We start from the raw sequence: 25,971 nt of genomic DNA on the forward strand, positions 1-25,971 counted from the left end.
TAGAAAAGTGCTTGGCGTGTAATAGATGCTCAAGAATATTTTTTGAAAAACGAATGGATCTGGGGAAAGAGTATTTTTAGACAAAAGGAAGTACAAATGCAAAGGCTGAGGTGAGAGGCTGTCCGGTGTGTGTGAGGGACAACAGGAAGGCTGGTGTGGCTGGCAGGGATGAGGAAGAGCTGGCAGTAGGAAAGGAGATGATAGAAGGAAGGTGTGTATGGGCACAGGTCTTGTAGAGGTTCCCTGAGACCTTTTTAGGGGCTCCACAAGGTCAAAACTATTTTCATAATAATACGAATTGATGGTTACTCGAGGAAATTTAGTGAAGATAGTTAAAGACTCTGATGGGCCTTGAGAACAAAGCGCATAAATCCAGGGTTGGGGAGACATCCTTCAGAAGTGACGCCTTGGTAGTAAAGGACTTTGGGCATGTACTGCATGGTGTGTTAGCAGCTCGGGGCACGTTCCAGCTCAGCTCTTTCCTCTCTTAGCTAGGGCTTACTCCTTCTAGGGAGGTAGACAGCAGACCAACCAAACGTACTGTCGGGAGAAGCCCAGGGGAAAATCCGCAGGTTAGGGCGTTAGGAGTGATAGGGCAGGGTGTACTTTCTTATAGGTAGCCAGGGAAGGTCTCTGTAGTAGGGGCCGGCAAGACCTGAAGAAAGTGAGGAGCATGTCACGTGGCCTCTGGGGAAGGCATTGCTAAGCAGGAAGAGGGCCAGTGTAGCTGGACCTGGGGATGGGGTGTGGGTGGTCATACATCTGACTCATGCTTTAAGTGGACGCTCTGGCCACTTTGTGCAGTGTATTCTGGGGGATGGGCTACGGGACAGGGCAGAAGCAGGGGGAGGCTGCTGCAGCGATGCAATTGAGAGATGCCTTGATGAGGGTGGTAGAGATGAGATGGCAAGAAGGGTTGGGTTTGGGCTGTATTTGAAGATAGAACAGACAGAATTTCCTAAGGAATGGACTATGGGATGTGACAGAAATGAGGATAATCCCTAGATTTTTGGATTGAACAACTGGGTATGTGGTGGTGCTGTTTGCTGAGATTGAGGCCACTAAGGAAGAAGCAGCTGGGCAAGAGTGGGAATCAGGAGTTTGGTCTTATGTGTGTTAAGTTTGAGGTGCCTGTCAAATGTCCAAATAGAAATGTCAAATAAGCGATTGGTTGTTCAAGTTCAGGAGAGAGGAAATAAATATTTGGGTGCCATTGGTAATCTATGCTGTATAAATAGTACTTAAAGCTGTGGGATGGGAGGAGAACATCCTGGGCAGAGTCTTTCAAAGTGTGATACATCTCATTAATAGATAATGAAATCAATACAGAGGAGACCAGCTTTTTTTTTTTTTAATTAGATATAGGATAGAAAACACCAGACTATCTCTAGTAAGGGGTGTTGTAAAAATGTTTGCTTTTTTGCTGTTTGAGATGGGAATTTTGCCCTATGAAACTTCAAAAAATTACATTTATATAAAATAGAGAACTGTGTGTACTAGATGAAAGTATAAAACATTTTTTTAAACTGCAGGTCACAGTTTAAAAAGTTTGAAAGCCACTGATATAGGGAGAGAATGTAGGTTGAGAAGAGACTGAGTGCAGGGCCATTTCGACACACACAGGTTGGGGATTTGTCTGGGACGAGCAAAGGACACAGGGAGGGAGCTAGTGTGGCAATAGGAGGGCCAAGGGAGTAGTGTCTCCTTGTCCTGAAGGGCAGGGCCGGTCAGCTGTGACTCGTGCTGCAGACTGGTTGAGGAAAACTGGGATTTAGAATTGACCTTTGGATTTGATGGTGTGGAAATCATTCAGGCTTTTGATGAGACACTTCTGTGGAGTGTGGGGATGAGGTCTAATGGTTGTAGGTTCAAAAGACAGTGGAAGAAGAGAAAATCATAACCAAAAGCACTGACAATTCTGTCAGGAGGTTTTGCTATCACAGGACTTGAGTAGTTAGTTGGTGGGGATGGGGCCAGGACTGGGTTTTTTTTTTTTTTTTTTTTTTTTTTGAGACAGAGTCTTGCTTTGTTGCCCAGGCTAGAGTGAGTGCCGTGGCGTCAGCCTAGCTCACAGCAACCTCAGACTCCTGGGCTCAAGTGATCCTCCTGCCTCAGCCTCCCGAGTAGCTGGGACTACAGGCATGCGCCACCATGCCCGGCTAATTTTTTGTATATATTTTTAGTTGGCCAATTAATTTCTTTCCATTTATAGTAGAGACGGGGTCTCGCTCTTGCTCAGGCTGGTTTCGAACTCCTGAACTCGAGCAATCCGCCCGCCTCGGCCTCCCAGAGAGCTAGGACTACAGGCGTGAGCCACCACGCCCGGCCCAGGACTGGGTTTTTAAAGGGGTCTTGCACTGATGTTTGTAGTTCAGTGTGGGGTTCTGGAGGGGTTGTTCAAGAGAAGGAGACCAGTGTGGGGGGACAGTGGTGGAGGAAGAGAGATGAGCTCGGGTGCACAGGTGGGGAGTTGCTGCAGGTGGGCCTGTGGGTAGTTGTCTGTTGTCGTGGGAGAGAAAGCAGGTATGAAGGAAGGTGAAGAGACTAAAAACCAGGTCAGAAGAGAAGTGGTTGAATAAACTGAAGAGAATGTGTAGAGAGCAAATATTTGGAAGGATGTCATGTGAAAGAGGAATAATTTTGTTCTGGATACCTCCAAGTAAATTGTGATCCACTGGGTGAAAAACTATTTTGGTCTTCTACATAGAAATTCAATTCTTTTTTTTTTTTTTTTTTTTTTTTTTTTTGAGATAGAGTCTCACTCTGTTGCCGGGCTAGAGTGCCAGGGGCGTCAGCCTAGCTCACAGCAACCTCAAACTTCTGGGCTCAAGCGATCCTCCTGCCTCAGCCCCCTGAGTAGCTTGGGACTACAGGCATGTGCCACCATGCACGGCTCATTTTTTCTATATATTTTTAGTTGTCCAACTAATTTCTTTCTATTTTTTTAGTAGAGACAGGGTCTCGCTCTTACTCAGACTCCTGAGCTGGTCTTGAACTCCTGAGCTCAAATGATCCTCCCGCCTTGGACTCCCAGAGTGTTAGGATTACAGACGTGAGCCACCGCGCCAGGCCAGAAATTCAATTCTCGAGAAACTAACATTTCAAACTGATTACCTCATAAAGCAGAAAGTTGTCTGTCGTTGGAGCTGTTTGCATGTCATGGATGGTTACAAGGGTCAAGTGTGGGGTGGCTAAGGCGATCTTTCAGATGCTGCCTAGCCCTGAGCACTATATTTTGTGATTTCACAGCGGTGAGGGCAGGCAGACCAGACAACTGAGAAACCCCACATTTTGTTCCAGGTTAATCTCTTGCCAGGCGTGTGTTGGGCAAGCATGATAAAGCCTTAGTTGCAGGTTCTGCCCCTGGGAAAGGGAGGTAATTAAGACATTACAGCATGTCTTTGTAGGAAATTAAGGTTTTTTTCCTGTGGATTGCTGGAGCCTTGGTGTCTCCTGAGGCCCTGCATGAGCTGCCCGGAGGTTGCCCTGTGCAGCTCACCAGCCAGCCAGCTTCTTGAGTCTGTACAAGTGTAGGTGGCTTAGGAGCCCTTTTATCAGTAGAACCTCATTGAGCACCTGCTATTGCCTGGAACTGGGTACATAGTGCTGAGCAAAGTAGATTGGAGCCCAGCCCTTGTGGAGAACTGCTTTTGCTGGGGATTCTCTTTTGGTTTTGTTTTATCACATCTTCAGTGAGGCTTTTTCCCCTGCCAGACGCTCTCAGCCTAAGAGCCTAACAGTGCTGTTGGACTAGTAGGTCAGGAAGGTGTTGGTCTTTTGGTCTCTTTGTAACTCACTCTGTACTCTTGGTAGTGGGTAATTAAGGTTCAGTTGCTGTCCTGCCCTGAGTTCCTATAATGAATGGAGTGGCATTGGGTGATTAGAAAATGCTGTGTAATTGACTCCTCACAGGTGTTGCTGGTGGCTGGTGCTAGAGCCTGCTGAAGAAAGCAGATTGATAAGTGCTGTGTCAGTACTATTTTAGTTGCCTAGACTTTCAGCAGCCAATAAGAATTACTGTGAAACCAGACTGCTCTTACCTCCATTTGTGAAAGGACTCTATTTCAAAGGAGCAGATGTGGCGATAAATCGTGAGAAGAAAAAGAATCCTTATTGTGTGTCCTTGCTATATTTACTTGAAACTGCATATCCATTGATGTCTGGCGGCTATCTTCCTGGCAGACAGGGTCCGTGTGTATACCTGCAAGTCCCTCCTCTCAGGCAGCAAGGGACTGGGAACATGCATTCTGATGCACTTCTGTTTCACAAGCTGTATTCTCAGGTGGTTTTGTGTAATGGCTAAGGACTTGGGCCCTAATATAGACAGATCTGGATCCAGAACATGGCTGCACTGCTTTCTCCTTGCTTTGTGACCTTTAAACTTCTTTAGGCTGCAGTTTCCCCATCTGCAAAATAGAGGTAATAGATTCTACCTCACAGGATCGTGGTGAGGATGTCATAAGATGTGGATCTGTCACTGGTAACTATTCAGTGTCTTTTCATCATTGTGGATGGCAGTCCTTATAGCTTTCTTGTTTTAACATTTAAGTTTGGCAGGAACTTACGACACAGATCTTAGTCCTTTAGCCCCTCCCACTCAATACCATCACCACACCTTGGGCCGGGCACGGTGGCTCACACCTGTAATCCTAGCACTCTGGGAGGCTGAGGCGGGCAGATTGTTCGAGGTCAGGAGTTCGAAACCAGCCTGAGCAAGAGCGAGACCCCGTCTCTACTATAAATAGAAAGAAATTAATTGGCCAACTAAAATATATAGAAAAAATCAGCCGGGCATGGTGACGCATGCCTGTAGTCCCAGCTACTCGGGAGGCTGAGGCAGCAGGATTGCTTGAGCCCAGGAGTTTGAGGTTACTGTGAGCTAGGCTGATGCCACTGCACTTACTCTAGCCTGGGCAACAAAGTAAGACTCTGTCTCCAAAAAAAAAAAAAAAAAAAAAAACCATCACCACACCTTCTAGAACAGATAGAATGGAGAGGGAAGAGAGTGATGATAGAGCAAACAGAGTTCCAAAATGTTTTTCTTTACTTCAAGAAACAAGCTCTCTGAGCTCAATATTCTGTTATATAGTAGCTATTTATTTAGACTGAGTATAAGCTTTCGTTGTGGGGCTTATTTACAAACTGCTAGATAATAACAGCACTACCATTGATTGGGCCGTGCACATTTATTACCTTAATTCCTACAAAACCCTCTGATACTGTCAGTTTTCATTTTATGCATGGGGAAATGATTTATAAGACATTGCACCTTTTATTCTTTTTTGGTACTTGTTTTTGTGAATTATTTGGGCAGGCATTGGCATCAGCATCAGTGATTGTGTTCATTGGGTGCTTGGTTCTGATTCGGACATTTAATTGTGTGTTTGGGGCAATAGAACCACAAGGCAGAGGTCAGTTCATGTCTGACTCACTTCATTTCTCAGTTGCACAGGTTGCACAGTTCATAGGTTGCATTTTCTCAGTTGCATAGTTCTTAACTTGGTTTTCATGAAGAAATAGGTTGCTTGCAAGGAGTAGAAATAAAAGGTTAGAGAAGATATAACATAGGGAATAGGGCCATACCACTGTGTTTCAGAATTAGAGATGTGGAAGAGAACCCAGAGATCATCTAGTCTAGGCTCTTCCCAGATACCTCTAGGGAGGGATGCTCCACAGCCAAGAATAATGAAGATTCATGGTAAAAGTTTTTGCTGGTTGCTCTTCTTAGGTTATCACTATCTGCCCAGGCTGCCTGTTGCATTCTTAGATACTATATGTTAGTAGTACATTAGAAATCTCTCTGTTACATTTGCCTATTTCTCCTTCACCTTCTGCTGCCATGCAGGCCGAGGCTACTGCTTTTCCACAGGACCTGTCCTTCAAGTATAGAGCTACTTGGCTCCATCTTCCCTTTATCACCTCCACAGAAACATAGTTTGTTTCTATTACAGGTCAGGCTGTAGTTGCAGAGACCTCGTCCCTGCCCTAAGGAAGCTTACAGTGTAGTTAATGGAAGAGAGAGACATTGAATAATATCCTTGCTGAATGTCAGGTGTGGATGAGGAGTACTACTTTAAAGGGCAGGTCCATGGAAGCAGGGAAGTGGGCACAGAGCTGGGGATGGGTACTGGTTTCCTATTTCCTCACCATCCTGCCCAGTGTCACTTTGATGCTAAATGGAATGGGAAGTCAGAAAATATCTGAGGAGGAAATATGTGCAGAAACAAGAATACATGAGGATTCAACACCCTCTGATGATAAGAACACCCAACAAACTAGGAATCGAAAGAAACTACCTCAATATGGTAAAAAGCTATATATGAAAAACCCATGGCAAATATCATACTCAATGGTAAAAGACTGAAAGCTTTTCCTCCAAGATTAGGAACGAGACAATGATGCCCACTTTCACTATTTCTATTCAATATAGTACTGGAAGTTTTAGCCAGAGCAATTAGGCAAGAAAAAGAAATAAAAGGCATCCAAATTATAAAGGAAGAAGTAAGATTATCTCTGTTCATAGGTGATATGATCTTACATGTAGAAAATCTTAGATTCCACCAAAAAAACCTGTTTGAAGTTAATGTGTGGAATTCAGCAAACCTGCAGGGTATGAAGTCAGCATACAAAAATCAGTTTCATCTCAATATGCTAATAGTGAACAATCTGAAAAGGAAATTATGAAAATAGTTCTATTTACAATAGCATCAAAAAGAATAAAATACTTAGGAATTAACCAAGGAAGCAAAGGACTTGTACAATGAAAACTAAAAAACATTACTGAAAGAAATTAAAGAAAACTTTTAAATGAGAACACATCCGTATTCATGGATTGGAAGGCTTAATATGGTTAAGGTGCCAATATTACCTAAAACAATTTGCAGATTCAGTGCATTCTCTATCAAAATACCATGACTATTTTTACAGAAATGGAAAAACCCATCCTAAAATTCATATGGAATCTCAAGGAACCCCAAATAGCCAAAACAATCTTTAAAAGGGAGAACAAAACTGGCCAGGCGGTGGCTCACGCCTGTAATCCTAACACTCTGGGAGGCCAAGGCGGGAAGATCACTTGAGGTCAGGAGTTCAAGACCAGCCTGAGCTAAGAGTGAGACTCTGTCTCTACCAGAAATAGAAAATATTAGCTGGGTGTGTGGTGGGCATCTGTAGTCCCAGCTACTTGGTGGGCTGAGGCAGGAGGATCACTTGAGCCCAGGAGTTTGAGGAGCGACGATGATACCACTGCACTCTCTACCTGGGGAAACGGAATGAGATTGTGTCTGAAAAAGAAAGGAAAAAAAAAAAAAGAACAAAACTGGGGGACTCATACTTCCTGATTTCAACACTTTCTACAAAGCTACAGTAATCAAATAATGTGGTACCAGCATAAAGACAGACAGATAAACTAACGGAGTAGAATAGTCAAATATGGTCAAATGATTTTTGACAAGGGGAAGACCATTGGGGAAGGGGAAAGGACAGTCTTTTCAACAAATCATAGTGGGGCAACTGGATATCCACATGCATTAGAATGAGATTTGACCCTTTTCTCTCCCCATATACAAAAATTAACTCAAAATAGAAGAAAGAGCTAAATGTAAGACCTAAAACACTATAAAACTATTAGAAGAAAACATAGGAGAAAAGCTTCACAACATTGCCAATCATTTGGCAATGATTTCCTGGCTATGATACCAGACAGGCAACAAAAGAAAAAATAGACAAATTAGACTTCATGAAAATTTTAAGCTTTGTGCATCAAAAAACACTATCAACAGTAAAAAAGCAACACACAGAATGGGAGAAAGCATTTGCAGATTATATATCTGATAAGGGATTAATATCCATAATGTATAGAGAACTCTTAAAACGCAACAAGAATATGAACATCCCAGTTAAAGAATAAGAAAAAAACTTGAATAGACATTTCTCCAAAGTTGGTATACAAATGGCCCATAGGTATTTGAAAAGATGCTGAACATCTCTAATCATTAGGGAAATGCAAATCAAAACGATAATGAGATACTGCCTCACACAGTCCAGTAGGATGGCTATTATTAAAAAATAATAAAATATACTAGAAGAAAATAAGTCTTGGCGAGGATGTGGAGAAATTGGAACCCTTGTACACTGCTGATGGGAATGTAAAATGGTATAGCCACTGTGGAAGTCTATATGGAGGTTTCTCAGAAAATTAAAAACAGAACTACCTTATGATACAGCAATCCTAATTCTAATCCTAATCCCCAAAGGAATTGAAAACAAGGTCTCCAAGAGAGATGTATGTCCATGTTCATAGCAGCATTATTCATAACAGCTGAAACATGGAAGCAACTCAAGTATCCATCAAGGGTTGAACTGATAAGTCAAATGTGGTCTATACATACTGTCAAACCTTAAAAAGGAAGGAAATTCTGCAATATGCTACTCCGTGGAGGAACCATGAGGACATTATGCTAAAGGAAATAAGTCAGTCATAGAAAGGCAAATTCTATAAAAATTTTCTTATATGAAACACCTAGAGTAGTGGAAATTTTAGAATCGGAAAGCAGAATAGTGGTTATCAGGGGCTGGTGGGAAGGGAGAACAGGGAGTTATTGTTTAATGCATACAGAGTTTTGCCAGATGAAAAGAGCACTGGAGATAGATGGGTGGTGGTGGTTGCACAACAATGTGACTGTATTTAATACCACTGCACTGTACACTTCAAAAAGGTTAAGATGGGAAATTTTATGATATGTGTGTTTTACCATAATTTTAGAAGTTGAAAATAAAAAATGCATAAGGAAGACAGCTTTCCTTATTGTATTTTGAGCTTGCTTCCTAGGTCCCCAGAACCTCATCTAAGAGCTGTGCAAGACAAGGAGCTGGGAAGCAGAGTGAGCGTCTACGGGGAATCTTGTTCAAGATGGTCTCTTCCAAGTCAGCTCACTGTCCCCACGGTGCAGGCCCAGGGTCCTCACCCATGGCTCAGCAGCCTGTCACCCGTGTTGCAGAAAGGCAGGTCAGGAGTGCGAGGCATGTTGGCAATGCCTCGTTTGGTCCTCGTTTTTGAAGCAAAACATGAGGGAATCTCAATAATCTGAAGTGTGTTTTCATCACAGTTTCCTCCTGATGGTGTTCCAAAACAAGCATTCCTATACACCTACTTCCAAGACTATTTGGACAAGACATACCTCTCTGACTGAGTGGGTTAGGGAAGGGAGCATTTCAGATTCCTTTTTAAGATTCGGAGATTTGCACATCATCTGGTATATTAGTGATGCAGTGGCTGAGGAGAAAATTTACTAAGTTTCACTCTGGTCCCATAATTGTGGATGGAGTGTAATTCTTATTTCATTGTTTTGTTTCTCTTTCCTTTTTCTATTTTTAAAGATAATTCTCTTCCCTAACCCCTCCAAAACCAACCACACACCTATTCTGAGAGCTAGATATGAGTGTTCTCATAAACAGCCAGGAGTCAGTGACAACCTTTGACTATTGTATATAGAAACATAAACTCTGCTCCTGCATGCACTTCATAGGCTGTCTCTGCAGTGCTGTCCTCCACAGCCAAGGAATGTGCTTCTGAGTCAGCAGTCAGCTGCCGCAGGACAAAACATGCAGGATGTTGTTAGCTGGCAGAGACTGCACAGATGCCTGGAAACCCGGCCTCACCTCCTCTTCCTCTTCCCTCCTCAGGCTTCTCACTTCCGTTACCCCTTCCTTCCACACCTTGGCTTTTCAGTCCGCAGGATTTCTGGCACTTTCTTGCCAGGTTTCCTACTCTCTAGGTTCCTGTGATTATGAATGCTGATTGTCCCAGGATACTGGGATGAAGAGTACATAGGAGTGGTTCAGGAGAGGCCAGGAGGAGTATGATCTGGCTTTGACCTTCAGGAATGGGGGAAATGAAGGTGGTAACATCAATGGCTCTCCTCCTGCCATTCTTCTCAGCTGTCAGAGTGCAGGAGATGTGATCATTTGGCTTTCAGAGTAGGAAAAGTGAGGCAGCCCGAGGGAATTAATCTTGTGTAGTCTTACCTTGGGTGCCTGTCGCATTGTTCCAGGAACCAATCTACCTCTATTTATCTGTTGTCAGGTCGTAATCCCTTAGACAGGGTACTTAATACTTGCCTGACACTGGGAAACAGGCGCTCTGCAGCTCTCTGGGAGATGTGGCTGAAACCTGTTAATTTCAAAGTATTTTACAGCAGCAGAAGGATTGGGGGCAGTTACTAATGAAGGTGTTCAACTGTGGTAGGGTTTGATTTGGAGATATCCGGTGGTGGTTGGCATCTCTTTGAAAGTGAATATTTATTTCAAACAGAGTAGGCTACCACCAGCCAAGGAGATGTTAGGCCATATGGCAGAATCCTTTGAAAGTAAATGCCTAAGACTCTCTTTTAGGGGAGGTGTGAGCACAAGACAGGCATTATGACAGGGGAAAGAAAGGCTTTTGGAAGTATATGTTGTGGGACCTTTAATGTGATGGTTTCAGCAAGAACATCTTGGTTCTGAGTGGTCTGAATCCTGGCAAGGAGTGGAAGGTGGCTGCTGTTTAGGAACAAAGAAAAGTCATTTTCTTCCTTGACATAAGGTAGAGATAGATCAGACCAGGTGTATTCAAAGCTTGCCAAACACTGTGACTCCGGTGGAGTTAAGATTGGTTAGTAACACAAGTAGAGTAGGCAGGGTCAGGATTGCACAATGCCATCTACTTGCCAAAGAGCAAATAAAGCTGATGAAATCCCCACCAAGAAGGCAAGAGGCAGAGAAGGCCCCTGGTATAGCAGATGATCTGGGATCTTTGTTTTTAGTCATTGGTTGTTACCTGTCACTGTTGTTACTTCTTCCTTTGGATAAGCACATCTGGCCTTTCCCACCCTTATAAGCCATCTGCCATTTTGACTATTTATCCTTTCTGGGATAAGCCTTGGCTTGTAAGAAAAAGAATGGGCTCTCTTTAGGAACTTTAAAATATTACTGCTTGTTGCTACCTAGAATAAAACTTTGGAGAAATTGAATATTAGTTCCAGTTAATTCCATTTAGTGCTTGACTCTTGGCCATGTGAATATTGGGACAAGTGTGTTTATTAGCAGTGCAGTTTTTAATATTCAGCGCTGGGAGGGGTTGTTCAGTAAGTGATATATCTGAGGTGAGAAGCCAAGTCAGGGTGTTTCAGGTAGAGAATTACCATCTTCGGCTCATCCTCATGGTATGTGAAGAGTGTTGTTTCTCTTACAAAACGTAAGATGCATCTCCAGTTGGTTTGGTTGGAAGTTATAGTATCATGCTGAGGTGTGGAGAGAAGCAGAATATTATTTCTGTGTCACACAGGGGGATTCTGTTGCTCATTGACTTACCCAGAGTGAGAGCTTCAGGACAGAGCCCTGGGGCTCTTTCGTGTCATTCTGGAATGTGGCTCCCATCCCCTTTGGGTTGGTGCACTGGACAGTGGGGCGTATCTTGCTTCTACACCCCTTGTGAACACAGTGCATCAACAGCTTCCTCCGTGGCCGCCACCCCCAACTGCCAGTCCTCTTTAAAGCAAAGCCCCAAGCCAGCCATGTTCACACTAGTGGTAAGCTGGCAGTGCACCTGTGATGAACTGCCTAGAGCACCAGGTGTGAGTGCTGTGGCCATGATATTCTCAGCACTAGACTCAGAGGACTTCAGGACTGGAAGAGAGTTTTAGAGATCATCGGTCTAACCTCCTCATCTTACACAAGGGACAGTTGAGGCCTTGTGAGACAAAGTGACTAAGCAGGATCAGGCAGCCAAGGTCTGGCACATGTGGGCTCAGTGCCACAGCTGTCCCACAGCTCGTCCCACTCCTCCGACCTACTGTCTCTTCTCCTATGACTTAGTTTTGCTCTCTGGCCCTTTGCTTCTATCACTTCCCAGTGATAGTTCAATAGTGATGATCATAGAATGTGGTAGCAAAATGGAGCAGGACCAAGGCGGTGGACGGATGAAGAAGCACATATGGTGCCATCTCCCGTCTTCAAGCCTCTGTCTAGCAGACAATACAGGATGGTGGGTGTGTGGATATTTTTGGTAAGTAGAAGGTACAGCCATGATTGTTATTGTCAAATATGATTGTGGGCAAAATGGAATGGCTATAAAATCACACTATACTGTACACAGGACTTTTTTTGAGACAGAGACTCACTCTGTTGCCCATGCTCAAGTGCCATGGAATCAGCCTAGCTCGCAGCAACCTCAAATTCCTGGGATCAAGCAATCCTCCTGCTTCAGCCTCCTGAGTAGCTGGAACTACAGGCATGTGCCACCATGCCTGGCTAATTTTTTCTATGTGTTTTTAGTTGTCCAGCTAATTTCTTTCTATTTTTAGTAGAGATGGGGTCTCACTCTTGCTCAGGGTGGCACACAGGACTTTTTGAGTTCTTTAAATCCCTGCTGTCTTTAACATTTCTGAACTTTCTGCTTCTTTGACTTCAGTGACACTGCCCTTGGTTCTCTTCAGACCTCTCTCCACTCTTCCTCAAATCTTTTTAGAGGGCTCGTCTTCTCTGCAGCCTCTTCTAGGTTAGTGCTTCCCAGATTTCATCCAGAGCCCATGGCTCCTTTCTCCCCATGGACTTTCCTTGTTGATCTTACCTGCTTTTCACAGGTTTAGTCATTACCTGTGTACCAGTGACTCCAAATCTTGGCCTGCATCCCCAGCCACTCCCTGAGCTTCATGCTTATGCCCAACTGCCTAGTGAGCACCTCTCCTTGGGGAGCTCAAGGGGAACAGATGGAAAGGGAGCTCCCACTGCACCCTCTTCGGCCTTTAATCCACCACCAGCCTGGCATCAGTGTTCACTCAGCGGCCAGAGCTGGAAACCTGGAGATCTGTTAGTGACTCTTTGATCTGCACGAGTCACTCACAGGCCTGCCTGTTTTGCTTTCTTGTGTCCTCACTTTTTCTCTGCCTGGCTAACGTTTATCCTGAAAGACTCAGCTGTAGCCTCTCAGAGGCTCGTCTTCAGTGGGGACCCCAACCTCCCTGTGATTTAGATACTCTTACTCTGTGTTCCCCAGACCCTTTTGGCTCTCTCTTTAGTGGCACTTAGTATAGGACATTGAAACATTCTATTTGCGTGTCTATCTCATCCACTAGACAATAAGATCCTTGAAAGCAAGAGCTATGTTATCATCTCTCCATCCCCAGGGTCTTGGAGAGGGCCTGGAATATCGCAGATGTACAGTATACTTGTTGCATGAATGAATGTTAACACTTGGGAACTCTACTTTGAAAAAGAGTATGTCTCCTAAAAATGTCTGTGAAGACAACAATATTGACCATTTCTTTTTCTTTCTCTCTTTTTATTAGATTAATGTGACAGTGTCAGGTGGATCCACGGCCATCCCACAGCCCCCTCTGTGGGGTGCTGAGGGCAGGCAGCATGGAGGAGAGAAAGCATGAGACGATGAACCAAGCTCATGTCCTCTTTGACCGATTTGTCCAGGCTACCACCTGCAAAGGAACCCTTAAGACCTTCCAAGAACTCTGTGACCACCTGGAACTGAAACCTAAGGACTATCGCTCCTTTTATCACAAGCTGAAGTCCAAGCTTAACTACTGGAAAGCCAAAGCCCTCTGGGCAAAGTTGGACAAACGAGGCAGTCACAAAGACTACAAAAAGGGAAAAGCATGCACTAACACAAAGGTAAGGATTTGGCTACTGTCGGGCCCTAGAGTCACTGATGTGAAGATTTAACCAGATGCCAAAGAGAGAGATTGAGTAGGGATAAACTGGGTTTGAACCAGCAGAGTCTAGCCATGGCCTAGCATAGGAAGGCAGGCTTCTACCTTGTTGAAACTTGGTGAATCTGTTACCTGTATTTATTTGACTTCCATGTTCCAGACCCTATTCTAAGCATATTTCATGCATTTACATGTTGAACATTCAAAGTTTCAACTATTTAACAACAACCCTGGCCAGGCATGATGGCTCACACCTGTAATCTTAGCACTCTGAGAGGCCAAGGCAGGGGGATTGCTTGGGCTCAGGAGTTCAAGACCAGCCTGAGCAAGAGCAAGACCCCATCTCTACTAAAAATAGAAAGAAAAAAAAATTAGCCAGTCAACTAAAAATAGAAACAAAAAGTTAGCCAGGCATGGTGGCTCACGCCTGTAGTCCCAGCTATTTGGGAGGCTGAGGCAGGAGAATCGCTTGAGCACAGGAGTTTGAGGTTGCTGTGAGCTAGGCTGACGCCATGGCACTCACACTAGCCCAGGCAACAGAGCGAAACTCTGTCTCAAAAAAAAAAAAAAAAAGAACAACCATGAAGTCAAGAGGCACAGTAACATTTTATTTTGCTAATGCTTTCTTTTGAACATCACATTGTTAGGAGAATGTAGGTCATGTAGTAAGGACATAGCTAAGCTCTGTTAGCATTCTATCTGAACATGTCTTACTGGTTCTTGGCATGCTGTCTTTACCAAGTCATCATTTCATATTCAGTAACTAATAAGGCATAGTATTTGCTAACTTGAGAATTTGCCACAAGCTTCAGACTTCTTCTCATCCATATTCCAAAGTCTATTTGGATTCATAAGCAAGGTCTTTGTGAGCTGAAGTATTTCTGTTGTTTTTGTCATAATGTAGAGAAATAGGATTTCCATGAAATAGGTAGGCCTGGGTAAAGACCTATGATGTGCACTCACCTGTGCAGGGAAGATGTGAGGAAGTGGAGAAGGAAAAATACATTTCTTACTTTCTTCCTTGGAAAAAGCTAGCAGGGACACAAATTTGCAGATGACTTTCATGGCTATTTTATTATGCCCTTTTATGAGCTTTTAATTGGCCCTTTGTGAATACCTAGAGACTACCACCAATGGATTTGCATTTTCATCAACAAAATCCAAGAAATTTGAAGGCATGACTTACATGAGTGAGTGCTGGACTTTTATTAAGAACAAAAGAAATGCAAAGCCAAAAATTGCATGTATTCCTTCTACACATACAGTGCAAACTAGTTAAGATAAGGGTCCAGTTTCACCGTAAGTACTTCCCTAAAGTGTGGATTTTCATGATCATTTCCCTGGACTTTTAGTCTAGAAATAGGGATTTTGGAACTTCTTTCAGCACATAAAACTCGGACTCTTAAAAGTTCCCTTGAGTGGTAGAACCATTCTGGGACTCTAAGATTGCCTAGACTGTGTATCAATAATCTTTGTCTCCTTAGTTAGAAATCTGCATGGCTTAGAAATCTTCTAAAAGGTCCTCTCCTGTTGATACAAGATTAGATGTGATTTTCACATTGTTTGTTGAAATGATGACCTATTTAAATATGTTGCAGATCTGTGGGGTTTACAGGCTGTCCAAGGTGAATATGTGCTGAGTTTGTGTCTAGCACTGACAATTCAGATCTTCTCTATCCACAGCAATCATTAGCTTATTTCTCAAGCCGTTGACCCAGATGGGTGGTTTCCACCCAGATGGAAGTGGGTAGAATAGCCCTATTTGGGAGCTTTAGAGAATGATGGTTATAAGATCTTGAAACTTCTCTAGAAATGTTTCTTAAGAGGTGCTGCCTTTGCCCTGAAAACAGCTGTTTTTGTTTGTTTGTTTCAGTGTCTCATCATTGGAGCTGGCCCCTGTGGTCTCCGCACAGCCATTGACTTATCCTTACTGGGAGCCAAGGTGGTCGTTATTGAGAAACGAGATGCCTTCTCCCGCAACAATGTCTTGCATCTTTGGCCATTCACCATACATGATCTGCGAGGTCTGGGTGCCAAGAAGTTCTATGGCAAGTTTTGTGCTGGAGCCATTGACCATATTAGTAAGTAAAACCAGTTCTCCTGCAGAATTCCCCCCCTAGTCCTGCCCACTTGTTCAGTAGAAAGAGACAGGTAGATTATCTAAGGAATTCATACTCAGCTCAATTTGTTCTAATCTCAGTAGTATTTGTCTCGTAACAAGCACACTCTGCTTGGGGTAAAAATACCTGCCATGCAGTGGTTCTGTAATCTAGGACTTTTAGCCACAAGTATATCTCCTATGAAATGTAGAGTTTGGCACAGAGATTTCTAAATTAGGTCTTGGACTCTTGGTGAGCACTTATAGTGCTTAGGATGCACCCTGGGGCCAGGTGTTGGAAACAGACGACCAGCTTGGGCCTGGACCCTCTGTAGTTCTTAGTCCAGTGGAAGGAGTATGCAGGCGTGCAGCTCTCTGTAATGTGATCTGATATACGCTCTGCTACTATAAGAACAAAGTGCTGTGGGACCCAGTCCTGGGGAAGCCACACTTAGAGAAGAAGCAGAGTCCTAGCTTGGTCATGAATGGCAAATCAACAATGGGATTCCTTTGGTTAGGTGGTTCTTGTGAGGTCTACAGCAAGAACAGCTCTTGCTGTACTCTTGTCATCACAAGCTCAGCTTAGGCCTGTGCTCTTCTGCGATCCCGTAGGGTATTAGTTAATTAGGCAGTGCTGTTTGTTTACTGTGAGTGCCCTATCTGAAAAGCAATTCAGAAAAGACAGTGTCTGTGTTGGGAAGCTGAAGTCTTTTTTATTGATTATCATTAATGATTCCAAGAAAGCCTTATCAAGGAACCTTTGTTTGAGCTCCTCCAGATGTGTCCTATAAATATATTCAACCACTGAGCCTTGTGCTGTTTGAAGCAGTGGTGCCAGTTTATCAAACACTGGCCAATAGGCACCACATTCTTCTCGCAGAGAGAGCATTGCCCATCTGTCAGCCTGTAATTTGTAAAGCATCTTGGAACCCACAGTTGTCTGCAAAAATAAAAATGTGTGCTAGCACAGGATTTAATGAGTCTTTGGTAGTGTGACTCAGAAGGGTGGTGGTTGTAGTGAGCTGGGGAAAATGACCAAATGACCAAGAGGAGGATCTGTATGTGCTCCTTGCAGATTAGTCATGGGCCACAGGTAAGTTTGGTCTTAAGACCAAGTGTCATTAATTCAGTGGATTTTTCTGCCTTCTGTGTGGCAGGATTTATCTGAAAGCTGAGAGGGTCTTAGTTCAGGGACTAGATTCTTATCTCTGTGTACCTGAAGTTGGTTTCATGTCTGGCACCTGGCAGGCACTCATTGGACATCGAATAAATAAATAAATCTTACTATAATAATGAGCAAGATTTGCTGTTATTATGGGCCTCAGTTTCCACAGCTGTAGACCAGTGGTGGGAGGGGGATGGTAAGCGGATACAGCTGGGTTGTGATCTCATTCACCTGCTAAGAATGTGAAGGTCTGTGAGGGCATGGGATGGGAGAGGGGCTGTGGATGTCTTAGGAAGTGGTGCAGCAGCTTTGCATCCGACTGTGAAAGCACACCTGTGGTGCGCATCTTGTCTCCTGTGGTAAATGCCATGTCCTGTCAGGATTGTAGATGCTGCTGGTGTGATGGCTCTGGATAAGGGGAACATGGAACAGAGCGTCTCCTGTTGGCCACAACCCCATGTTGTCTCATGCTGTTGATTGTCAGAACACCTCACCCAAGAGGTGGGAATGGCCTGCATGTCTCTAGAACATCTCTTCTACCAGATTATATCTGCCCTTTAAAAAGAATGAAGAAATAAGTTACAGCACGGAGGCAGCTGTCCCCAATCTCTTTGGCATCAGGGACTGGTTTGTGGAGGACAGCTTTTCCATGGACCACAGATCACGGAGGGGATGGTTTTGGGATGGTTCCAGCACATGACATGTATTGTGCAGTCAGACCTCTCTGCTAATGATAATGTATTTGCAGCTGCTCCCCAGTGCTCGCATCACTGACTCAGCTCCACCTCAGATCATCAAGCATTAGATTCTCATAAGAAGTATACAACTTAGATCCCTTGTATGTACGGTTTATAGTAGGGTTTGCGCTCCTATGAAAGTCTACTGCTACTGCTGATCTGACAGGAGGCAGAGCTCAGGCAGTGATGCAGGTGATTGAGAGCATACAGATGAAGCCTCACGTGCTCACCTCCTGCTATGTGGCCTGGTTCCTAACAGGCCACGGACTGGTACTAGTCCATGACCTGGGGGTTAGAGACTGCAGGTATAGAGCATGGCTTGGGAAATGTCTCCTGTCACAAAGGCTTTGAGAATCTGAATGAAGGATGCTTAGGTGGAAGGCTGGAAGCCTGAGCAGTGGCTAATGACAGGCACCCCCTTCTCTGTGCACTCCACCAATGTAATCTTCGTGTTTGCCCAGGTATCCGTCAGCTCCAGCTAATACTGTTGAAAGTAGCCTTGATCCTAGGCATTGAAATCCATGTCAATGTGGAGTTCCAAGGACTTGTACAGCCTCCTGAGGACCAAGAGAATGAACGTAAGTTGGATTGGACAAGTGAAGAAGGCATAAAAGGGCATTGAAGTGTGAGAAAAGGAAGAAAACTAGATGCACCTACGGACTGTTTTTAGAACTAGCTATGGGAGGCACCTGCCTTTGTACAGCCTGCGCCCTTGAGGACTTGGCTTACTGAGGGGGCCTTAGACACAATATTGGACATTGCAGGCAATAGTGTGGTGGGGAAGGTCCCTAGTGAGCCCCCTTTAAACTTCTTTCTTTCTGTGGTTTGTCCTCAGTGCTTTTACACATAGTGTTTTTGTCTCAGGGTTTTGTGCAGTCTCTATGCCTGGGTATCTAGAGGTGTTCTTGGATGTGTAAATATGGTCTGGGTGATGACTTCCCTTTTGGCTTTGATCCACAGGGATAGGTTGGCGGGCACTGGTGCATCCCAAAACTCATCCTGTGTCAGAGTATGAATTTGAAGTGATCATCGGTGGAGATGGCCGTAGGAACACCTTGGAAGGTACTGATTTATGCTTCTTTGCTGGTTTGTAGCAGAGTGAAAGCTGGCCCTGTCCTACCCTGGGTAAGAGTTTATGTCACCATCGTCCATGCTTCTGAGAATCTGTGTGTGCTGCCCACTCTAACTGAATGGCAGGCCTGCCTTCTTCTAGCCAGCCCATCCTCGGGCTGCTTCTCAAAGGGCACTTGTGTTAGGGCACTAGGAGATGAGCCATACTTGGAGTGCTTGACACTGCAGGATTTGATCTATGTATTAATAAGTGCCCTCCCCCCTTTTAAATGGAGTCCCTAATACAGAGTAATGTTCTGGTCAGTTATGTTTCAAATTATTTGCAAATGGTGTAGGAGACTTTGACTTTTTTCCAGAATTGTCATGTTCTTTGGTAGGCAGATACCTTATTTTCAGATAAAGGAGAGCTGCCCTAAAATGTTTCCATTGATTCTCATCCCCCATTTTCCCTAACATCTTCCTCAGCACCCCCTTTCTTGAAGTGATCTTCCTTCCTCTCTAGGTAACTGTTGCCACCTCTGAGAGTTTCTTTCCCTCCAGGATTTCGTCGGAAAGAATTCCGTGGCAAACTGGCCATCGCCATCACAGCAAATTTTATTAACCGAAATACAACAGCAGAAGCCAAAGTGGAAGAGATCAGTGGTGTGGCTTTTATATTCAACCAAAAATTTTTCCAGGAACTGAGGGAAGCCACAGGTTGGTCTAGATGCTTCCAGAGCAATTAGGATAAAAATTTAAATAACTACTCATCACTTTCCTCTTGGGAGTTGGTGGGTGGTTGGCCCTTGGTATCATTACTGTGTTGTCAAACCCCACCCCCTGCTCTCTCTTCACTCCTCACACCCTGTTCTAAGCATGAGGCTTCCCACAGAACTTGTTTCCTACTCCAGTATTCTTAACCCACATCACAGTGACTGGGCTGCTCTGGGTTTTATCTTTACTTATTTGTTTTATTATAAAATGTTCAGTTCTGCCTTTACCAATCTTCCCCAATGCCTTATCCTATACTGCAGTGCTCAATGTAGCTAGCATGCTGATGCCTGGTAGTTCCCTGGTTTGATTGAGAACCCGACTTTAGGTATTAAGTGTGTAGTCTTCTTTCTGGGTTCCAGTTTGAGCTTGAAAGCAAAGCATGTGCCAGACAGGAATGAGATTGTTGTGTGATAGCTTTTGAATAGATTAACTTAGATATTTTGCTAAATGTGCCTTCATTCTGTCTTCTAGAACTTGATTTCTTTCCACCACATCTATTTTTTGGATTAATTAAATTAAAAAGTCAGTAGTTTACTCTCTGCTTGTAGGCATCGAGTTGTCTATTCTGTTCTTAAGAATCTAAGAAATTCCTCCAGTTTCCTTGATGACTATTAAAGAGGTTTGACCTGATAACTAACCCAAACCTTCCTGTAGAGGTTAGCCCCTTTTTGATTTGTTTTGGGGTTTTTCCCCATTTTTATAGCTGTTTACTCATTGTTTTGGGGATAATTTAGGGTGTCAAGTGAATTATAGAGCAGTACAAGGAGAAACAAAGCTCCCCGTATTTTCATGAACCAATTATGCAGGAAGTGAGAATCTGGGCATAGACATCTTTCCCTGGCTGGAGTTTTACAACCCCTATCTCTTGTACAACCTTTCTGGCCACCTTATGCACCTTTTTCTCAGCAAACTCTTACATGCACACGTTTGTTTTCTGGTCCCAGGTATTGATTTGGAGAACATCGTCTACTACAAAGATGACACGCACTATTTCGTTATGACAGCCAAAAAGCAGAGTTTACTGGACAAAGGGGTGATACTGCATGTGAGCAATGGATTTCTTTCAAATCTCCCTTTTGTTGAACTAGTTAATAAGAGAAAGAATTTTATTGTCTGATGGGTTTTTCCTACAAGTGAATGAAAGTGAGCCCTGAACACATCTCTTGGTAATCCTTGATGTTTTCAGTTGAACTTTAACAACTTTGTTATGGATAAATTCAAATGTAAATAAGAGTGGGGAAAACAGTGTAATGAACCTTCACGTGCCCATCATCCAGCTTTAATAGTTAGCAGCATATGACCAGTGTTGTGTCAGTAGTGCCCCAGCCCACTGCTCCTCCTGCCATTGAACTGTTTCAAAGCCAGTCTCAGATAGCATTTTATGCATAAACATTATCAATCTAATTTTAGGTGATTTGTTTTTGGTTTTAGTGAATTCTATACATGACCAGTTATTGTTTGATTAATAGATTACCTTTTAGTGGGAGTTATAGAGGGGAGGGGGGGTTGACCCAGAAGCAATAATTGGTGTTTGTGGGAGCCTGTCAGTGGTTCTGGTGTTACTATAATCATGGTATCAGAGTTCTAGGCAACACTGACTGGATCAGGGTGTATTTAGGTCTCTGTGATTGAACACCAAGGGCTTAATGTCCATCCTTAGCCATGTCTAGCTGAGCCATTGTTCTAGGTGACAGTTGCATGGTGAATCCTGAGATGATGACCCTGAAACATGAAATCAGAGAATCACAGGATGGATGGTTCCTTAAAGAGTTTGTTAAAGTCTTATTTGGTCTCATTGGTCTACATATGAGAATTACTATCCCCATGTGACAAGAAGGGTAGAAGCAAAGTGTCACCAGACGTGCTGATTCAGGCCTGTGGAGTTCCCGACAGAGACTCATTAGCTGAGCTTCAGGGAGTCCTTTGTCTTTGCAGGATGATGATGAATCAAGTCACTTTGGTCTGAGTGACACTACTGTCTTATCTAGGGCAGAATGGGGAGCAAGTGACAAGCACGTGCCTGCCACACTAAGCCCCTTTCCACCCAGAGCCCTGTGACTGCTTCTTAGCACAGCGGTCCTGTGTGTGCAGGGAGAACCAGGACAAAGCAGTTTGTATAGCCCATGCTGCCAAGAGCATAAGCAAGATATGTTAGGTTGGATACCCCATAGAATTGGTCTGTTGATTATCTGGGGCTCTGTTGGGGTTACATTGCTGTCTGTAAGAAACAGCCAGTGAAGTGGTTTGTATGCCTTGGGACTAAGTTAAGATCTAAATCTACCATCAAAACAGAACTGTGGTTATCAGTAGAAATTAGGTAGGGACAATCAAAATGCCAAGTCCTGATTTACTGTTCCTTTTTATTTATTTATTTTTAGAGGGCAGGGGCTATGTCTTCTGTATGTACTGCTAAACACTAAACCCATTGTGGCCGCTTGCTAATGTTGAACAAACAGTATTTCCAGGACCAACTTGAGTGTTTGTATTTTGACTTTTAACATCTTGTAGTGGTGGTTGAAAGTACATGAGGGGCACTTAAAAACCATAGGCCCCACTTTAAGAGAATAAAGACTTGTCTCAGGCCTGTAATCCTAGCACTCTAGGAGGCCGAGGCCGCTCAAGGTCAGGAGTTTGAGACCAGCCTGAGCAAGAGCGAGGCCCTGTCTCTACTAAAAATAGAAAGAAAATTAATTGGCCAATTAAAAGTATATAGAAAAAATAGCCAGGCATGGTGGCACATGCCTGTAGTTCCAGCTATTCGGGAAGCTGAGGCAGAAGGCTTGCTTGAGCCCAGGAGTTTGAGGTTTCTGTGAGTTAGGCTGACGCCACGGCACTCTAGCCCGGGCAACAGAGTGAGACTCTGTCTCAACAAAAAAAAAAGACTTGGCTCAGTGTGCCAGGAGCCTCCAAAACAGCAAAGGGGTTTTTCAGTCCTTTATGTGGAAAACCCTTTTTCTCTCATCATTCTTCTTCTTTGTTGGTGGATTCCTGTAGAGCCTTTCAGAATCTTATATATTATTTTAAAAACCTCTGTTCCACATTCAGTATGTTTTTCCCAGCCTCCTGAACTGTTGCTTCCACCTCTGTGTCCTTTGGCACTAAGGCTTCTGGGTTCTTCCTTCAGGTCTGATGTACTATGGAAGACCGAGCGTGTCACATGGTCCTGTTTGCCAAAAGCCACTTACCACTCAAAAGATGATGATTGCTGACAATACCAAACAATAAAATGTTCTTTCAGTCCACAGAGTACCATCCCATAAATTCTTTTATTTGATATTCAGAACAATTCTGTGAGGTGAATTGGACAGGATCAAAGGAGAAGCAATTTGCTCTAAGGAAATGGAAGAGCTAGGAATGTGTTTTTAGATGGCAAAAGCTGTGTTTTCTTTAAGAGTCCCCTCTCCCCCTTTCCTTTTTAAATTGTGTGAAAGATTTGGTTTTGGAATGTGAAATCACTTTAGGGGAAAGAAAAGCTGCAACACTGAGTTCTGTCTGCCATGGGTAGCATGGTTCTGGCTGGCTGAGCTTGTGGTCCCTGCTGGGGCTTTTCCATTGCAAGCCTCTTCTCTCTCTGGAGACAGGACTATGCCGACACAGAGCTCTTGCTTTCCCGAGAGAATGTGGACCAAGAGGCTCTACTCAACTACGCCAGGGAGGCGGCAGACTTCTCCACCCAGCAGCAGCTGCCATCTCTGGATTTTGCCATCAATCACTATGGGCAGCCCGATGTGGCCATGTTTGACTTCACTTGTATGTATGCCTCCGAGAACGCCGCCCTGGTGCGGGAGCAGAACGGACACCAGTTGTTAGTAGCTCTGGTTGGGGACAGCCTTCTAGAGGTGAGTGCTAAGGATGGCAGTGCTTTATGGTGGAGGCAGTAATAATTAGGAGTGAATCTGGGCGTCCTGGGTTGTGCAGCACAGGCTAGTTCCCCGCAGGAGTTACACAAGGAAATAGGGAAGGGTCACAGGCTGCTGGGAGCCTAGACTTAGTAAGTATGGGTGGAAGTTCTGCAGCTTTTATGCCTTGCCCCACTACCAATTTGGGAAGTAGAGAAGTTCATTATCTGAACAGTTGTCGAACACTACTGTCAACAGCACACTCTCTTTGGTCCTTAGTTTAGTTTTCTTGTTTTAAAAGGTAATTTAATTCTTTGTTTTATATCTCCTTCATAGCCTTTCTGGCCAATGGGAACAGGAATAGCTCGGGGCTTTCTAGCTGCTATGGACTCTGCCTGGATGGTACGAAGTTGGTCACTAGGAACAAACCCTTTGGAAGTGCTGGCAGAGAGGTAATGGGAAGTAACCCTGAGTCCCTTCCATGAGAAAACTGGTAGAAGGAGTGGTTCAAGCTCTTCCTTCTCTCTCTCTCCTTTCTTTTTTTTTGAATTTTTAAGTTTTACATTTTTAAGTGGTGGGGGTCTATGAGGAAGGGTGTTCAGTTGCCTTGTTTGTTTTTATTGAGACAGAGTCTCCTTTTGTAGCCCTGGGTAGAGTGCAGTAGCATCATCATAGCTCATTGCAATCTCCAACTCCTGGGCTTAAAGTGGTCCTTTTGCCTCAGCCTCCTTGGTAGCTGGGACTACAGGTGCCTGCCACAATGTCTGGCTGGGTTTTTTTTTCCTTTCTCTTTGGTAGAGACAGTGTCTCACTCTTGCTTAGGCTAGTCTTGAACTCCTCCTACTTTGGCCTCTCAGAGTGCTGGGATTACAGGCGGGAACCACTGCACCCAGCTCTCTCTCCTTTCTTAAGTAAAGATATTTTCATGTTTAAGAGAGGAAAGGCAAGATACTCTTTCATAAAATCATAGAAACCTAAAGATTAATCTACTGCTCTTTTCTTATCCCTTCCCGAATTAAATTTATTACTGATGGAGAAGAAAATAAAAGTGGTTTTGAAGTCAAAGGAAACACCAAACTGCTTATAAACGTTTCTCAAACCCCTAAATGTCAGATGTTTTGAAGCAGATTTTTGCAAGTGAGATAAAAATCCTAGGATTTGCTGGATGATAAAGAACTAATGCCTTGACCAGAAGAACTAGAGAGACAAGATTTCCCGGATGAAATTGGTAGTTGATATCATTTTATCATTCAAAGTCTGTTATTTAAGCCATTCTAGCTAAATGTGGTGGCAAGTTCTTTTTTTATCTGTGATTTTCTTAAAACTTAAATATTGGCTTACTTGAAAAAAGCAAAACAGTAAGCTAGTTGCCTTTTAGATAAGAGTCAGGCATTCCTTATTGCTCATAGCATTGTACCTGTTCTTCTCCTTGCCTCTTAGCAGTCAGCGCCCTTGGGATGAAGGGGGTGGTGGATATAGGAAGCAAGGCCTGGTTGAGTAAAGTGGTCAAGGATGAGGCTTTGTTGTATATTTTAGACAATTTGGTAGACTGTCAAAAAACAGAAATACTACAAAAGGAGAGGGAGATGTTTATGGTGCTTGTCACTGCTCTCAGTATATTGTTGTATATTATTGCAGGGAAAGTATTTATAGGTTGCTGCCCCAGACCACCCCTGAGAATGTGAGTAAAAACTTCAGCCAATACAGCATCGACCCTGTCACTAGGTATCCCAATATTAACATCAGCTTCCTCCGGCCAAGCCAGGTAAGAGCTTTCTAGTCAGTTTATCTGTATCTGGGCCCATTCTCAGGACTGATCAAAACTCTGATGTATTGGAATGTATAAAATTACCAAACATATACAGGACACCTTTTTAGTAATTCAAGTAGATCTCTTTTTGAATTGGTGGAGGTAGTATTTTTCAGGTTATTTTCCATCAACAGATTGAGCAGCTAAGGCATAGAGTTGTTGATTGACTTGCAGAAGATCAAACATGACCAAAAATGGTGGATCCAGGATTTTAATTCTATACCTCCTGATTCAAATTGCATATTATAGGAGAAAGAACACTTGTCCAGTAGTCAGGAGATTTGACTTCCACTTTCATTCTAGCCGCTAATCACCTGTGCCTTGGACAGGTCATTTCACTTTCTGTGAACCTCAGTTTCTTTACCTGAAAAATGAGGATAATAATCCCTATCTATTCCCAAGACCATTGTGAGGGCAAGTGGAATTGCTCACATGAAAGAACTTTGAAAGATGAAACACTATTGAAAGTGAAAGATACTGTTAGTACTATCAGTTGATTTTTTTTTTTTTGTCCTACTGAGTTGCTTCTCAGGATCCCTAAACCTCAGTACTACAATGAGGATGACATCTTACAAAGCACAATAATCACCCAAACTAGAGCAATTGTTAGAAAGCAGCCCATTCATATATTTGCCTGTGTTCTAGCGTAACTTCTAATTCGCCTTCTGCTTGAAGTTTACACCTTTAGGTCTTCTAAATGTGATAAGTTCTTAAGTTGTCTGTAAAACCTGCTGTTAACGGGCAGCTTAATGATCCAATAGAGACTCTCAGAGGACTTCCGTGGCCAAGTAGCTAAGT

At 43.6% G+C, this 25,971-nt stretch overlaps 1 protein-coding gene across 18 annotated transcripts in view; it reads left to right on the forward strand.

Moving 5' to 3' along the window:
- Window positions 1-25,971, forward strand: part of MICAL3 (microtubule associated monooxygenase, calponin and LIM domain containing 3) — a 211,298-nt gene that overhangs the window by 90,584 nt on the left and 94,743 nt on the right. For 15 of the 18 annotated variants that reach the window (XM_076007774.1, XM_076007775.1, XM_076007773.1 and 12 more), the window contains exons 2-10: window positions 13,326-13,662; window positions 15,574-15,781; window positions 18,162-18,278; window positions 18,661-18,762; window positions 19,312-19,467; window positions 20,469-20,569; window positions 23,106-23,363; window positions 23,700-23,815; window positions 25,002-25,128. In XM_076007774.1, the coding sequence (XP_075863889.1) occupies window positions 13,399-13,662; window positions 15,574-15,781; window positions 18,162-18,278; window positions 18,661-18,762; window positions 19,312-19,467; window positions 20,469-20,569; window positions 23,106-23,363; window positions 23,700-23,815; window positions 25,002-25,128 (1,449 nt within the window). In that variant the 5' untranslated portion in view covers window positions 13,326-13,398. Of the gene's footprint in view, window positions 1-13,325; window positions 13,663-15,573; window positions 15,782-18,161; window positions 18,279-18,660; window positions 18,763-19,311; window positions 19,468-20,468; window positions 20,570-23,105; window positions 23,364-23,699; window positions 23,816-24,402; window positions 25,129-25,971 lie in introns of those variants that run through there. The other 3 variants (XM_076007788.1, XR_012921495.1, XM_076007787.1) reach the window with 3 other exon arrangements.

The sequence above is a fragment of the Microcebus murinus genome, chromosome 10 (assembly GCF_040939455.1).
Source record: "Microcebus murinus isolate Inina chromosome 10, M.murinus_Inina_mat1.0, whole genome shotgun sequence".
In the NCBI taxonomy this organism is placed as follows: domain Eukaryota; kingdom Metazoa; phylum Chordata; class Mammalia; order Primates; family Cheirogaleidae; genus Microcebus; species Microcebus murinus.